Consider the following 17,602-nt stretch of genomic DNA (forward strand, 5'->3'; position numbering starts at 1 on the left):
TCAGAAACAGTATTGCTGAATCTTTAAATGACAACTTTGATTGATTTTCACTCTTCATATTTGCAATATGGTCAAATTTTCCAAACCTGTTCACATCTACTCACTCACTGGCTACTCACAACAGCCCTTTTGTATAGGTTAGGACACTGCTGCACAATGAGGTTAATGTTCCCGATGTTCCACAGCCACTGGAGACAGAGCTAAGCTGTAGCCAAGGCCTCCTGATCCTCCAGCGCCCTCCCCACTGGGAAAACCAAATGTACAACTTCAGCCACCATGGAACATTGCAAGGTACTTGTGGGCTCTAAGTAGAATAACATTTACAGTCTAAACTTGAAACAGGTACCTTTTCTAAGCCTGCAGAACCTCGGAGAAAGAAATCCCATTCAGCATCTGTTAAGTTTCCTTGCTGACGCATGATCTCAACACAGAGCATAAAGCTGTAGATGAGTTTATGTTGTTCAAAAAGTCCTCTTGAAACGTTGACATAAGCAGTGAGGAGGGTTTGTTCCAGTAGTATTTCCAGGCGCTGCTGTAGATGATCTGCCCTTACAGAAGTTTCAATTGTTGTATTGAATAACTGTGTGGAAAAGAGTTCTATCAATGTCACTGATTTAATTCATTTTCTGTGGAGAAAAAAATCCTTGCTCCTCCATCCCCACCCCTGTCCTGTATTCAGTAAGTAAATAGCAGCACAGGAAGTGAATACTGTACTATGAAGAAGTCCAGAAATCATCCCAAATTGATGCTGATATTTATTTTCTGCACTCCCCTTTCTCTCTCCATTTTTCAGAAGTGGCTCATGCCTAAACTCTTGACAACATTCAGAAGGTATCATCTTGATGTGAGACAGAAAACATTAGAAAATGGAAGTGAGCTGACAGAAACCAGTTTTTTCATATTATCAAATCAGATTTGGCAATCAGGTTGGGGTGAGAGAAGTGAGGCCATGGTAAGGTCATGGGCCCTTCTTGGCCCTCTCACAAGATAATTCTTAGGGTGTGGGAAGAATGGGCTAGAATTTGCTTTGCAATTTAAGTGGAAGCAATTTTAAAGGAGACTTCCACCCTGCTTCCTACCTGGAAATTTTGAGGGCAGGCCCTCCAGAGGGCCTCCAATTACAAGGACATTGGGAAGGCAGCAGAGAGGGTGGCCTCGAGGGCTTAGCATGAGAGGGTCAGAGCAACCTTATCTCTTTCCTGCAACTTTCAAGCAGCAAGGGGGAAAGACCGCAAATTCCAAAGAGCCCCAAGCTATGTGAGGAAGCTGAGCAAATCCTGAACTCTCAGACCTGCCTGGAAGTCCTGGTGCAAGGAAGTGCAGCAGAGGGTGGGGGTGCCTCAAGAGGACAGGACGGGCAAGGGGCCTCAGTCTCAGGATCTGCAGCACCAGGTCAAAGGTGCCACTGAGGCAGGGCCTGCACAGTCCCTGGGCCACCTTGAGAGGGATCCAGATGCCCTGCTCATGGGGCGGTCAGACTGACCAACACAGGCTGGAAATGGAAGCCAGCCGACCCCCAGTGCAGACCAGGGCCGAGATGTGTGTTCTCCTCCTCTTTACCGACGTGGCGCTGCCTTCATGCAGGCCTGCCTTGTGCCCACCCCTCCTGCTAACATGATGGAGCACAAAGGGAATAAAGATCCTGACTGTGTCGCTCTCTTCACAGAAGTGTGGGTCCTCCATTCCCCAACATTGGCAGAGTGTGGAAGAAGCATACACTTATTTTAGAGAATTGAATAAGCCCTTGTTAATTCTCCCCAAAGGCTGGTCAACTGAGGGTAATGGAATTGTTACTTGAACACACTCAGAAGACAAGAGGATCAAGCTTCCTTTAGCATCCTGAGGAGAAGCGCAGAGATTAAAGTTGAGTGAAGATGCAATACGTTTGGTGCCAAAATAAAATATTTAAAAAAATATCTCAATGTGAAATGGAATTATGGATGAGTTAGGTAGAGAATGTCCTGGTCAGGGCTATCGCTTACAAATACATTTGGGTTTCTAATTTTCCTTCCAAATAGCAAACCTTCAGGGTTTTGATGACTCATCTTCTATCAGGCCAAGATATTTTCAGAGCATCTTCATTTTTATTTCTTGAAGAAGGTTTTAAAACCTTGAAAAGCATGAATTCTGAAATACCCAGGATGAGAAAGTGTTACTGAAGTCTTTTAGGTGGGAATTCAAGGATTTACTACTCCCTTACCTTGCTTAGTTCAATGTCTGCCAACTCAAGGAAGGGAGCAGAGCTGTGAGAGTGACAAACTCCTGCTTTAGGAACTGATTTGACCCCAAAACAAATGGCTTTCAGAGGCCAGTGCAAAAGCACATCTTGGGGCAGAGGGCCTAGGTACGTCTAAACATGACCCTCATTTCTCTCAGTTCTGCATTTCCATCCTCTCCTGAAGGTCTTTTTGTTGCTTTACTCCTAACAATACCAAGGGTATTAATAAGGCTTTTACAGAAAAAAAATCTAAGCTTGGTCTAGTGTCATAAAAATTGTTTGAATATTTTAACTGCCTTTTTAATGGGAAGAGGTAAACAAACTCTTCATTCATGAAACACAGTTGAGGTATTAGGTGGTGTGAAGCCCCACGGTGGGAGACAGGGAGGCGCGACGCTTCTGGGAGGTCAGACTCCAGCGGGAGAGAGAGGCCCGCCACCCAAGGCCATGTGGTGTCAGTGCCGCATGAGGCACAGCAAATGTTGGATGAAAGACTGATGGAAATTGATCGCTACTCCTCCCATTGAGAAGTGGAGTCTACATCCCCTCCCCTTGACTCTGGGCTAGACCTGACTTGGTAGACCAAGGCTACATCAGAAGAAGCCTTGCGGCTTCCTCCTTGGCTTCTTAGAACTCCTGCTTTTGGGAGGTGCCCTCTTGGAAACCAGCTGCCGTGTTGTGAGATGCCGAAGCCACTCAGAGAGGCTAAAGGCCACTGTCTACAGCCGAGACATATGAGTGAGGCATTTTGGACATTCAGCCTAGTTAAGCCTCCAGATGACTGTAGCCGCTGCGACAGGCTGTGCTGGAGAAGGTGGCATTTCAAGTGGGAGAGAGCCCTGTAAACAGAGGAAGTGCCATAGATGTAAAAGCATCCAGTGAGTCTAGGGAAGGATCAGTTTGGCTGTCGCAGAGCAGTGGGAAATGTGGCTTGAGAGATAAAACGTGGACAGGTTGGATGTGGCTTTGGAGTGTGAACTGTGTTTGACGGGCAATATCTGAAAACTCCACTCAGGCACCCAGGTGTGTGGAATGGTGTTCTGAAGCCAGCCGGGCTGGCTGGCCTGCAGTGTAGGTCCGGCACCACTGAAGGGACAGCAGCTTATAGCAGGAAGTATAGGTGTGTTGTGGGCAAATACGATGCATCTGTGCTTCTCCACTGTTTTCTACTGCAAATGATGCGTATGGAGAGGCCTTTGTGGAGTTGTGTTGTGAGTATGAGCACAGATGATTAGAGAAGTGAGAGGCTAAGCTACTGTGCCCAGTAAAGGGAACAATATAGACAAGAGGGAGTGGGAACTGATAGATAAGAAAATTGAGCCAGAGAGGCCGAGAGTGGGGTGGCCTGAGAGGAAGAGGCCACCGGTAGCTGGGAGAGACTCAGGAGGTGAACAGATGGGGCTCCTAGGGAGTTTGGTAAGTTGTGCTGTGTAATAAGTGATGCGAACACTCTGTCTCCCCTGAAAATCTTCAGGTAAATTGACATCGTTCGCCAGAGTTTTGTGACACTGAATTTGCTTTTGGGAGACACTGGATGCTGCCACACGGGAGGAGGGGTGAAAATATACTGCTCTTGGGAATCAGATGAAATGCAACTGTGACTGTGAGATCAAGTGAGAGGCCACAATAAGACAAGAATGTGGTGGAAGGGGGAAGGCACAAAGGAAAGGACATGAAGGCACACTCAAGAGCTCAAGGAAGCCAGTGAGTGGGGGGAGAGCCTGGTGTACAGTTCGGGAAAAAAAGGGCACAGAAACCAATTTGCTAAAGGTTGGTGCTGACAGAGACTTGAGATGCAACCCAGAAAACCGTAACAGTGGAAAGGAAGCTGGATTACTGTAAAGAAAGTATAAAGAATGAGCATAGAGCAGTGACTCTTTGAAGAAAAAAAGAAAGGCAGGCAAAGAAGGAAAACAAGCAAGCTCATTAGTCATGGAAACCAAGAGAAAATCTTCCTTTTTTTCCTTTACGGAGTGGTCTGTGCATCCTGGGCACCCGAGTGTTTCAGGACACAGCAGGTGGAGTCGCTCTTGAGCCAAACATGGTTACCCAAACTCCTGGAGGATTTTACCCAATAATAAAGACTCTGACTTGTCTGAGGCAAGAAGAAACTCAACAAGGTTTAAAGGGAAGCCAGAAAGAGAGATTTCATTAACAAGAACAGTAACAACACACTTACCTGTTTAAAATATTTCAGAGAATATTGATACATAGGATCAATTTCTGAGAGGCTTGCAATAACAAAGTACATAACAGAGCCTTGAGTGGCTACTGGGCGATACTTCTCACGAGCAACATTTATCATCAGTTCAGTGGACTCTGCTTCCTTCAGCCTGGATTTAATGGCACCAGAAGTAATCTGAATTAACATAAAAAACAACCTTTTAAGGACATATTTCCAAAACATGCTGGGATTTTTGGACTATATCCAGTTAGCTCTAGGAAAGAAATAAGGATTTGATGAATTAGCATTTACAATAAAAAGGGGGTGCCCACATACAGTCCCCGTCTCAGGACTCAGTGATCTTCTGACTGAGCTGACCTTTCTTTCAGTTAGGATTCGGCAAGGGGATCTAGGCAATACAAGTAGCCCCGAGGAAACTGGAGCAGTACTTCTCTGAGACTAGAATCTGAGTTACTTCTGAAGTGGAAACTGACACCGTACTCCAGTGGCTCCCTGATTTTCTCATGAGCAGTCCTGAAATGACCCAGTGTTCACATAATGAGAGAAGATGTCACAGGGAGAGGGGACACCCGTGAGACTGCCCAGAAATGGTGGGTAGAGGGAGGCTGGACAGAACAGGTATCACATGTCACTTTGAAGTAACAGTGGACATGAAACATTTTCCTGTTTATTTCCCTAGCACTGTCAGGTGTAGACATAAAGAAACCTGGGGATAGAAGCTGTTGCTGGTGAAGTCCTATAAGCCTAAGGAAGTTGGAGACGTTTTCAGGGTCTTTGCTGTGCTTCTGGTTTTCTGTAGTTTGGGTCTGTGGCTCTGGGGGGCCTTTCAGCCAGCAGGCTTCTCCCTCAATCCCTGTATATTGCTGTCTGTTCCTGTCTTCCTCCCCCACTTCCCACTTTTTTCAGCTATGGATATCCTCGGGTTGGGAGATCCTTTGTCTCTAGAGGGTCAAGGGTAGGGCAGGGACCATGGAACGCCACTCTGGGAACTGCTGCTCAGCATTTGCTCCACTGGAGGGACAGCTAAAGGGGGGCATCAGCTTTCTGAACAACAGAAACATAAGGAGAGCCACACATACAATTCTAACTTTTCTAAGTTTCGTAAAAGTAAAGAGAAATAAGTAAAAACAATTTAAAAATACATTTTATATAACCCTAATAACCCAATACATACTGATTATATCAATATATCATACATATAAAAATTACTGAGATATTTTAACTTTCTTTTTTGGATCCTTTGAAATCTGGTTGTATTTTATACCACCAACACATCTTAATTCAGATCATCTGCATTTCAAATGCTCAATAGCCACATGTGGCTAGTGGCTACATCAAGACTGTCCACCCCAGTCTACCAGGAAAGGGAGGGACTTAGTGCAGACCTGTGTTCAGGAATCAAAGACTCAACTCCCTGCATTGACCCTTTAGGAACCTGAGGGGACAGGGAAGGGTAGAGTTGAGTGGGAAACCTCAGTCTCAATAGTGGACTCTGCTAAAGCTTTTACATATGAGTAGAAAAAAGCAAGTTGATATGGGAGCAATTGAATCATGGAGACCCACCTGCAAGCAAGCTTTTATTCCTTGGGGAGCTCAAGGCCCTGGTGATGCAGAACCCAGGGCTCCAGAGAAAGCAAAGTGGCCATTTTCTTCTCTTTGCCAGAGAATATTGGAAGACTATACACCTCAGTTGAGTTTAGTAATTACTTATAGATATTATGCCCTAGAGACTTGAGGCTTCAGCCGTGGTTAAAGAATATGACATACATTTTAAAATAAGGGCTCTGGGAGTTTAGGGGAGTATAAACTCTAGGCAGGAAGTGGCAGGAAGTGCAGCCCAGGAGCAGTCAGTCCTATCTCTATAGAAAGGATGTCTCCAGGCCACCTTACAAATAGATAAAGAAACCAGCTTGCAGATAAAGAAGGCAGTCAGAACACATATCTACCTTTTTACCCCACCAAAACCAAGATAAAATTATAGTAAAGGAATTAAAAAAAACAGTGCAAACCATGAAAATAGGAGAAATGGTAGAGGAAATAGCAATAAAAATTTGAGAACTAGCAAGCAGACAGAAGAATGGTAATAACTGTTGAAAAAGAAACAACAGGCCAAAAATGGAGTCACTCATGCTAAGTCCCACATCAGCAAACCAAGACTTAAGAACTTAATACCTAACCTAGTTGCAATTTCAGTTCCCCCTGGAATGTCACCTTTAACCAGTCAACATGGAATCACCTGGTCAACAGCAGTAAATTAACTGGTCCATAGATCCCTACTTTTCCCTTAGGAAGGTGACCTTGCCTGAAACAGTACAGTCTTTGCTAATAATATCCATTTTCTGTCTCATTTCTGTTTCTTATAAACCTTTCCTTTTCTACAGCTCAGCTGAACTCCTTCCTATTGTTAAATGGGATGCTGCCCAAATCGTTGAATAAAGCTATTTTGTTCTTGAGCTTTTCTCACTTGAATTTTTATTATATAACATGACTTAGTAGACCCAGGAAAATGGATTTGTAAACTGGCAAAGGGGAAACCCAAGAACTCACCCACTTTATAAAAGAGAAGTGCCCTCTAAGGATTAGGAATTAGTGACATCCAGCACCACCAGAAGTGGGAAGGGCCTGAAATGAGAATGGACTGGCAGACCCCCATGTCATCTCCCTGATACCACCCAGACATATAGTGTCCTTTTCTCACCCTAGCAGAAAAACAGAAGTTTCATTCATGGGAAAATTAAAAGAGAGCATATTTTTGATGGAAGTATGACAGGCATACTTGATAGCCAGGTACCATACTGAAAACAGATGTTGGATAAATGTATATGCACTGGATACTGAGACCCTAGCCCTTCTCTTGTTTTCAGCTTCCCATAATACTTGTGTCTGGATCTTCACACTTCCAGGAAATGTAAACACTGAAGGTTTAACTATAATTAGAGTACATTGGCAGACAGGAAGGGTATGTGTATGTATTGTAGCGGTATAGACAATAGTTAATGTACGAAAGAAAAATTAAAGAAGTAGTAATTTGAGTCTGTTATTTAGAGAAAATGTGTAAAGACCCAAATTAACCTAGACAAAAAGACATGAAAACAGTTGTCTCTATGCAGAGTTGGGGGTGAATAATGGTGGTGGGTGCAGAGAAGGCAGGGAAATTGATTTTTCATAACAAATCTTGTAGAAATATTTCATTCTTTAAACAATTTGCATATAAAAATTCAATAGAAAAATGAAAATTAAATAGGTTAACAACCAACTTCTGGGAGACATGTATCACTTGTTTATTATTGTTTCAATACTGAGATCCCAAGAGAATGTCGAATATAAAGTAGTAAACTATTTCTGACATCAATGAGAGGCAAAGAGTATAACCTTATGTACTCTGTCAAAGGGAATTTTTTAGTAGATTATTTGGTTTCTCATGAATGGATGGAAGTCACTTTATAGGTTGTGTTTCTAGTATACTTAAAAAAAATTTGGTATCATTAATATACAATTACATGAGCAACATTATGGTTACTAGACTCCCCCCATAATCAAGTCCCCACCACATACCCCATTACAGTCACTGTCCATCAGTGTAGTAAGATGCTATAGAATCACTACTTGTCTTCTCTGTTATACTGCCTTCCCAGTGTCCCCTACCTACATTATGTCTGCTAATTATAATGCCCCTTTTTACCCTTATCCCTCCCTTCCCACCCATCCTCCCCAGTCCCTTTCCCTTTGGTAACTGTTAGTCCATTCTTGGGTTCTGTGAGTCTGCTGCTGTTTTGTTCCTTCAGTTTTTTCTTTGTTCTTAAACTCCACAGATGAGTGAAATAATTTGGTACGTGTCTTTCTCTGTCTGGTTTATTTCACTGAGCATAATACCCTCTACTCCATCCATGTTGTTGCAAATGGTAGGATTAGTTTTCTTCTTATGGCTGAATAACATTCCATTGTGTATATGTACCACATCTTCTTTATTCATTCATCTACTGATGGACACTTAGGTTGCTTCCATTTATTGGCTATTGTAAATAGCACTGTGATAAACATAGGGGTGCATATGTCTTTTTGAATCTGGACTCCTGCATTCTTAGGGTAAATTCCTAGAAGTGGAATTCCTGGGTCAAATGGTATTTCAATTTTGAGCTTTTTGAGGAACCTCCATACTGCTTTCCACAATGGTTGAACTAGTTTACATTCCCACCAACAGTGTAGGAGGGTTTCCCTTTCTCCACATCCTTGCCAACATTTGTTGTTTGTCTTTTGGAAGCTGGCCATCCTAACTGGTGTGAGGTGATATCTCATTGTGGTTTTAATTTGCATATCTCTGATGATTAGCGATGTGGATCATCTTTTCATGTGCCTGTTGGCCATTGAAGTTCTTCTTTGGAGAAGTGTCTGTTCAGCTCCTCTGCCCATTTTTTAATTGGCTTATTTGCTTTTAGTTTGTTGAGGTGCATGAGCTCATTATATATTTTGGATATCAACCCTTTATCATATATGTCATTTATGAATATATTCTCCCATACTGTAGGATGCCTTCTTGTTATACTGATGGTGTCCTTTGCTGTACAGAAGCTTTTTAGTTTGATATAGTCCCACTTGTTCATTTTTGCTTTTGTTTCCTTTGCCCAGGGAGATATGTTCATGAAGAAGTTGTTCGTGTTTATGTCCAAGAGAGTTTTGCCTATGTTTTCTTCTGAGAATTTTATGGTTTCATGACTTACATTCAGGTCTTTGATCCATTTCGAGTTTACTTTTGTGTATAGAGTTGGGCAGTAATCCAGTTTCATTCTCTTACATGTAGCTGTCCAGTTTTGCCAACACCAGCTGTTGAAGAGGCTGTCATTTCCCAATTGTATATCCATGGCTCCTTTATTGTATATTAACTGACCATATATGTTTGGGTTAATATCTGGACTCTATTCTGTTCCACTGGACTATGGGTCTGTTCTTGTGCCAGTACCAAATTGTCTTGATTATTGTGCTTTTGTAGTAGAGCTTGAAGCTGGGAAGTGAGATCCCCCCCCACTTAATTCTTCCTTCTCAGGATTGCTTTAGCTATTTAGGTTTTTGTGGTTCCATATGAATTTTAGAACTATTTGTTCCAGTTTGTTGATGAATGCTGTCAGTATTTTGATAGGGATTACATTGAATCTGTAGATTGCTTTAGGCAGGATGGCCATTTTGACAATGTTAATTTTTCCTACCCAAGAGCATGGTATAAATTTCCATTTACTAGTGTCCTCTTTAATTTCTCTTAAGAGTATCTTGTAGTTTTCAGGGTAGGTCTTTCACTTCCTTGGTTAGGTTTATTCCTAGGTATTTTATTCTTTATATATTTTCATATATATATTTCAAATATATATATATATATTTCATATATATTTATTTATTTATATATATATCACAATTGTGAATGGAATTGTTTTCCTGATTTCTCTTTCTGCTGGTTCATTGTTAGTGTACAGGAATGCAGCAGATTTCTGTGTATTAATATTCTATCCTGCAACTTTGCTGAATTCAGATATTAGAGCTAGTAGTTTTGGAGTGGATTCTTAATGTACAATATCATGTCATCTGCAAACAGTGACAGCTTGACTTCTTCCTTACCAATCTGGATGCCTTTTACTTCTTTGTGTTGTTTGACTGCCATTGCTAGGACTTCCACTACTATGTTGAATAAAAGCAGGGAGAGTGGGCATCCTTGTCTTGTTCCTGATCTTAGGGGAAAAGATTTCAGCTTCTTGCTGTTAACACTGATGTTGGCTGTGTGTTTCTCATATATGGCCTTTATTATGTTGAGGGACTTGCCCTCTATACCCATTTTGTTGAGAGATTTTTTCATGAATGGGTGTTGAATTTTATCAAATGCTTTTTCAGCATCTATAGAGGTGATCATGTATTTTTGTTGTCCTTTTTGTTGATGTGGTGGGGATGTTGATGGATTTTTGAATGTTGTACAGTCCTTTTATCCCTGAGATGAAGCCCACTTCTTCATGGTGTATGATCCTCTTGATGTATTTTTAAATTCAGTTTGCTAATATTTTGTTGAGTATTTTTGCATCTATGTTCATCAGGGATATTGGTCTGTGGTTTTCTTTTTTTGTGGTGCCTTTGCTTGGTTTTGGTATTAGAGTGATGCTGGCTTCATAGAATGACTTTGGAAGTATTCCTTCCTCTTCTATTTTTTGGAAAACTTTAAGGAGAATGGGTATTATGTCTTCTCTAAATGTCTGATAAAATTCAGCAATGAATCCAACTGGTCCAGAGTTTCTTCTTGGGTAGTTTTTCTTTCTTTTTTTTTTTTTATTAAGGTATGATTCATGTACACTCTTATGAAGGTTTCACAAAAAAAAACAATGTGGCTACTACATTTACCCATATTATCAAGTCCCCATCCATACCCCAAAGCAGTCACTGTCCATCAGTGCAGCAAGATGCCACAGATCAACTACGTTTGTTCTCTGTGCTACACTGTTCTCCCCATGATCCCCCACACCATGTGTACTAAATATAATACTCCTCAATCCCCTTTTCCTTCCCTCCTCACCTGCCCTCCCATAGCCCTCCCCTTTGGTAACCACTAGTTCATTCTTAGAGTCTCTGAGTCTGCTGCTATTTTGCTCCTTCAGTTTTGCTTCATTGTTGTACTCCACAAATGAGGGAAATCATTTGACATTTGTCTTTCTCTGCCTGGCTTATTTCAATGAGCATAATGTCCTCCATCTCCATCCATGTTGTTGCAAATGGTAGGATTTGTTTCTTTCTTATGGCCAAATAGTTTTCCATTGTATATATGTACCACATCTTCTTTATCCATTCATCTACAGATGGACACTTAGGTTGCTTCCATATCTTGGCTATTGTAAAAAGTGCTGTGATAAACAAAGGGGTGAATATGCCTTTTTGAATCTGAGAAGTTGTATTCTTTGGGTAAATTCCAAGAAGTGAGATTCCCAGGTCAAATGGTATTTCTATTTTTAGTTTTTTGAGGAACCTCCATACTGCTTTCCACAATGGCTGAACTAGCTTACATTCCAACCAGCAGTGTAGGAGGGTTCCCCTTTCTCTGCATCCTTGCCAGCATTTGTTGTTCTTAGTCTTTTTGATGCTGGCTGTCCTTACTGGTGTGAAGAGATATCTCATTGTGGTTTTAATTAGCATTTCCCTGATGATTAGTGATTTGGAACAACTTTTTATGTGTCTGTTGGCCATCTGAATTTCTCCTTTGGAGAACTGTCTCTTCATATCTTCTGCCCATTTGTTGATCAGGTTATTTGCTTTTTGGGTGTTGAGGTGTGTAAGTTCTTTATATATTTTGAATGTTAACCCCTTGTCAGATATGTCATTTACAAATATATTCTCACATACTGTAGGGTGCCTTTTTGTTATGTTGATGTTGTCCTTTGCTGTACAGAATCTTTTAGTTTGATGTTGTCCCATGAGTTCATTTTTGTTTTTGTTTCCCTTGCTCGAGGAGTTGCGTTCAGGAAGAAGTTGCTCATGCTTATATTCAGGAGATGTTTGCCTATGTTGTGTTCTAAGATTTTTATGGTTTCATGACTTACATTCAAGTCTTTAATCCATTTCTAGTTTACTTTCATGTATGGGGTTAAACAATAATCCAGTTTCATTCTCTTGCACATAGCTGTCTAGTTTTGCCAACACCAGTTGTTGAAGAGGCTGTCATTTCCCCATTGTATGTCCATGGCTCCTTTATCATATATTAATTGACCATATATGGTTGGGTTTATATCAGGACTCTCTTCCGTTCCATTCGTCTATGGGTCTGTTCTTGTGCCAGGACCAAATTGTCTTGATTACTGTGGCTTTGTAGTAGAGCTTGAAGTTGGGGAACATAATCCCCCCAGCTTTATTCTTTCTTCTTAGAATTACTTTGGCTATTCGAGGTCTTTTGTGGTTCCATATGAATTTTAGAATGATTTTCTCTAGTTCATTGAAGATTGCTGTTGGTATTTTGATAGGAATGGCATTGAATCTATAGATCGCTTTAGGCAGGATGGCCATTTTGACAATATTAATTCTTCCTATCAAAGAACATGGGATGTGTTTCTATTTATTGGTATCTTCTTTAATTTCTTTCATGAGTGTCTTGTAGTTTCCAGGGTATAGGTCTTTCACTTCCTTGGTTAGGTTTATTCCTAGGTATTTTATTCTTTTTGATGCAATTGTGAATGGAATTGTTTTCCTGATTTCTCTCTCTGCTAGTTCATTGTTAGTGTATAGGAATGCCACAGATTACTGTGTATTAATTTCCTATCCTGCATCTTTGCTGAATTCAGATATTAGATCTAGTAGTTTTGGAGTGGATTCTTTAGGGTTTTTTTTTTTATGTACAATATCATGTCACCTGCAAAGAGGGACAGTTTAACTTCTTCCTTGCCAATCTGGATGCCTTTTATTTCTTTGTGTTGTCTGAGTGCCATGGGGAGGACCTCCAGAACTATGTTGAATAGAAGTGGGGAAAGTGGGCATCCTTGTCTTGTTCCCAATCTTAAAGGAAAAGCTTTCAGCTTCTCCCTGTTAAGTATGATGTTGCATGTGGATTTGTCATATATGTTATTATGTTGAGGTACTTGCCCTCTATACCCATTTTGTTGAGAGTTTTTATCATGAATGGATGTTGAATTTTGTCAAATGCTTTTTCAGCATCTATGGAGATGATCATGTGGTTTTTGTTCTTTTTGTTGATGTGGTGTATGATGTTGATGTATTTTCAAATGTTGTACCACCCTTACATCCCTGGAATAAATCCTACTTGATCATGATGGAGGCTGTTTTTGATGTATTTTTGAATTCAGTTTGTAATATTTTGTTGAGTATTTTTGCATCTAAGTTCATCAGGGATATTGGTCTGTAATTTTCTTTTTTGTGGTTCTTTGCCTGGTTTTGGTATTAGAGTGATGCTGGCTTCATAGAATGAGTTTGGAAGTATTCCCTCTTCTTCTAATCTTTGGAAAACTTTATGGAGGATGGGTATTAAGTCTTCAGTAAATGTTTGACAAAATTCATCGGTGAAGCCATCTGGTCCAGAGGTTTTGTTCTTAGGTAGTTTTTTGATTACCAGTTCAAGTTTGTTGCTGGTAATTGGTCTGTTCAGATTTTCTGTTTCTTCCTTGGTCAGCCTTGGAAGGTTGTATTTTTCTAGAAAGTTGTCCATTTATTCTAGGTTATGCAGTTTGTTAGCATATAATTGTTCATAGTATTCTCTAATAATTTTTTGTATTTCTGTGGTGTCCATAGTGATTTTTCCTTTCTCATTTCTGATTCTGTTTATGTGTGTAGAATCTGTATTTTTCTTGATAAGTCTGGCTAGAGGTTTATCTATTTTTTAAATTTTCTCAAAGAACCACCTCTTGCTTCCATTGATTCTTTCGATTGTTTTATTCTTCTTGATTTTATTTATTTTTGCTGTAATCTTTATTATGTCCCTCCTTCTACTGACTATGGGCCTCATTTGTTCTTCCTTTTCTAGTTTCATTAATTGTGAGTTTAGATGGCTCATTTGGGATTGTTCTTCTTCCCTGAGGTAGGCCTGCATTGCAATATACTTTCCTCTCAGCATGGCCTTGGCTGCGTCCCACAGATTTTGTGGTGTTGAATTATTTTTGTCATTTGTCTCCATATATTGCTTGATCTCTGTTTTTATTTGGTCATTGATCCTTTTGTTATTTAGGAGCATGTTGTGAAGCCTCCATGTGTTTGTGGGCTTTTTAATTTTCTTTGTGTAATTTATTTCTAGTTTCATACCTTTGTGGTCTGAGAAACTGGTTGGTACAATTTCAATCTTTTTGAATTTACTGAGGCTCTGTTTGTGGCCTTGTATATGATCTATTCTTGAAAATGTTCTATGTACACTTGAAAAGAATGTGTATTCTGCTTTTGGGTGTAGAGTTATGTAGATGTGTGTTAGGTCTATCTGTTCTAATGTGCTGTTCAATACCTCTGTCTCCTTACTTATTTTCTGTCTGTTTGATCTGTCCTTCAGAGTGAGTGGAGTGTTGAAGTCTCCTAGAATGAATGCATTGCATTCTATTTTCCCTTTTAATTCAGTTAGTATTTGTTTCACATATGTAGGTGCTCCTGAGTTGGGAGCATAGATATTTATAATGGTTATATCTTCTTGTTGGATTGACGCCTTTATCATTATGTAATGTCCTTCTTTGTGTCTTGTGACTTTCTTTGTTTTGAAGTCTATTTTGTCTGGTACAAGTACTGCAACTCCTGCTTTTTTTCTATTAGTTGCATAAAATATCTTTTTCCATCTGTTCACTTTTATTCATGTATGTCTTTGGGTTTAAAGTGAGTCTCCTGTAGGCAGAAAATAAATGGGTCTTGTTTTTTTTATCCATTCAGTGACTCTATGTCTTCTGATTGGTGCATTCAGACCATTTACACTAAGGTGATTATTGATAGGTATGTACTTATTGCCATTGCACACTTTAGATTTGTGGTTACCAAAGATTCAAGTTTAACTTCCTTACTATCTAAGAGTCTAACTTAACTCACTTAATATGCTATTACAAACACAATCTAACAGTTCTTTTCTTTTTCTCTTCCTTTTTCTTCCTCCTCCATTCTTTATATATTAGGTATCATATTCTGTACTCCTTGTCTATTCCTTGATTGACTTTGGGGTCAGTTAATTTAATTTTGCATTTGCCTAGTAATGAGCTGTTCTACTTTCTTTACTGTGGTTTTATTACCTATGGTGACAGCAATTAAACCTTAGGAACACTTCCATATATAGCAGATCCTCGAAAATGCACTGTAGAGATGGTTTGTGGGAGGTAAATTCTCTCAGATTTTGCTTATCTGGAAATTGTTTAATCCCTCCTTCAAATTTAAATGATAATCTTGCTGGATAAAGTAATCTTGGTTCCAGGCCCTTCTGCTTCATTGCATTAAGTGCATCATGCCACTCCCTCTGGCCTGTAAGGTTTCTGCTGATAAGTTTCATGTTAGCCTCATGAGATTTCCTTTGTATGTGATCTTATTTCTCTCTCTGGGTGCTTTTACCAGTCTGTCCTTATCCTTGATCTTTACCATTTTAATTACTATATGTCTTGGTGTTTTCTTTCTTGGGTCCCTTGCGTGGGGAGATCTGTGGATCTCCATGGCCTGAAAGACTATCTCCTTCTCCAGATTGTGGAACTTTTCAGCAACTACCTTCTCAAAGACACTTTCTATCCCTTTCTCTCTCTCTTCTTTTTCCTGTTACCCCTATAATGTGAATATTGTTCTGTTTGGATTGGTCACACAGTTCTCTCAATATTCTTTCATTCTTAGAGATCCTTTTTTCTCTGTGCCTCAGCTTCTTTGTATTCCTCTTCTCTAGTTTCTATTTAATTTATTGTTTCCTCCTCTGTATTCAACCTACTTTTAATACCCTCCATCGTACTCTTCAGTGATTGGATCTCCAATTGGAATTCATTCCCAAGTTCTTGAATATCTTTCCATACCTCCATGAGCATGTTAATGATTTTTATTTTGAACTCCCTTTCAGGAAGAGTCATGAGGTCCATGTCATCTTTCTCAGAAATTATATTAATTTTACTCTGAACCAGGTTCCTTTGGCATTTCATATTTGTATATGGCGCCCTCTAGTGTCCAGAAGCTCTACTCTCTGGAGTTGCTCAGCCCCCAAGGCAATGTCAGGGGTCGCAGGGGAGTGGTATTGGTGCCTGGGGAGAGGGAAGAGCTATTTACTGGTTCCGGGCCCTTGAACCAGTGGGCCGAGCACATAGGTATAAGCTTCTGTGCTTTGCATTTTTAGTTCCTGTAGACAGATCTTCCCTCTGGCTGGCCTAACATGAGGGTAGGGTTTGCTGATTTGTGAGCCAGGTGGGGCTGGCTGTGAGAAAGGTGTAGTCGGCTGTGTATCATGGAGGGCGTCCTTGGAGCTGTGTAGCCAGCCAGGGAACTGGAGCACCTGGAAATCATGAAAGCTCCCAACCTGCTGGGAACAGTGTACCTGGACAATTTTGTCTACCTGTCCTTTCTCCTGAGCAGTAAGCTCTGTGCAATCCTTGCCCCTTTAGCAGCCCTCTTTCTAAGGGCTTCCTTGTTAGGAAGTCTCTCAGACTACCTGCCTTTCTTTTGTCCCAGAGCAGGTGGATATGGATCCCTGCTTTCCACAAGTGACTGGAATCTCAGTCTCTTCATGAATTCTGACTGTCTTAGCTTTCCAATCCTCTAATCACAAGAGTATCATGAAAGCACCATGAAATGTAGGTTTATGTTCCCAGAGCAGATCTCCGGAGTTAGGTATTCAGCAGTCCCAGGCCTCCACTCCCTCCCCACTCTGTTTCTCTTCCTCCCACTGGTGAGCTGCGGTGGCAGAAGGGCTTGGATCTCACTGGGCCACAGCTTTGGTACGTTACCCTGTTCTGTGAGGTCTGCTCTTTTCTCCAGGTGTATGCAGTCTGGCGCAGTCCTCTTTCCTGTTGCTCTTTAAGGATTAGTTGTGTTAATTTTATTTTTGTAGTATATGCAGTTTTAGGAGGAAGCCTCTGTCTCACCTCTCATGCTGCAATCTTTAATCCTTGGGTAGTTTTTTGATTACCAATTCAATTTAATTGCTAGTAATTGGCCTGTTTAGATTTTCTGTTTCTTCCTTGGTCAGTCTTGGAAGGTTGTCCTAGTATACTTTTAAAATTATGGTTTAAATCTGAGAAATAACTCAGTGTAGGATTATACATTCAATTTAAAACTTTATCTTATTATCAACACATTTTTATTGAGTACCAATTATATGCAGACACTATGCTTAGCCTTTGGAGAAGGAATATCAAAATGAACTTTTCACAGATATCTGCTACATAGAATTTAAAAACCTAACAGAAGAGATAAGTCATGTACTTAGGTAACTATGACATAAGATAAGCAAGTGCTGTAATAGAGGTTCAGAGAAGTGCTACAGATGTTCTGAGGGGGAAGAGATTAATTCCAGCTGGGAATATCAGGAAGGTTTCCTGAAGGGGGTGACATTAAAATGAAAACATGATTGTGTTATTACTTTCAACTTATGTCTTGTCCTAGTTTTCTGCATTATATGCTTTATTAAAAAAATGTAGACAAGATAAGAGGAGCAGTTGTCTTCAATTCATCTACTCCTCCTTTGGTTGGTGGGGCATCCTGCCAGCCAGGCGCACTCTTGTGTACACCCCTGGCAGCCCAGGTGT

At 40.4% G+C, this 17,602-nt stretch overlaps 1 protein-coding gene across 1 annotated transcript in view; it reads right to left on the bottom strand.

Moving 5' to 3' along the window:
- Positions 1-17,602, bottom strand: part of DNAH6 (dynein axonemal heavy chain 6) — a 233,227-nt gene that overhangs the window by 54,768 nt on the left and 160,857 nt on the right. Inside the window, exons 60-61 of the mRNA XM_073241805.1 lie at positions 4,398-4,577; positions 347-580 (exon numbers count right to left, since the gene is read on the bottom strand). Coding sequence (XP_073097906.1) covers positions 347-580; positions 4,398-4,577 — 414 coding nt within the window. The remainder of the gene's footprint in view (positions 1-346; positions 581-4,397; positions 4,578-17,602) is intronic.

Source organism: Manis javanica, chromosome 1 (assembly GCF_040802235.1).
Source record: "Manis javanica isolate MJ-LG chromosome 1, MJ_LKY, whole genome shotgun sequence".
Taxonomy (NCBI): domain Eukaryota; kingdom Metazoa; phylum Chordata; class Mammalia; order Pholidota; family Manidae; genus Manis; species Manis javanica.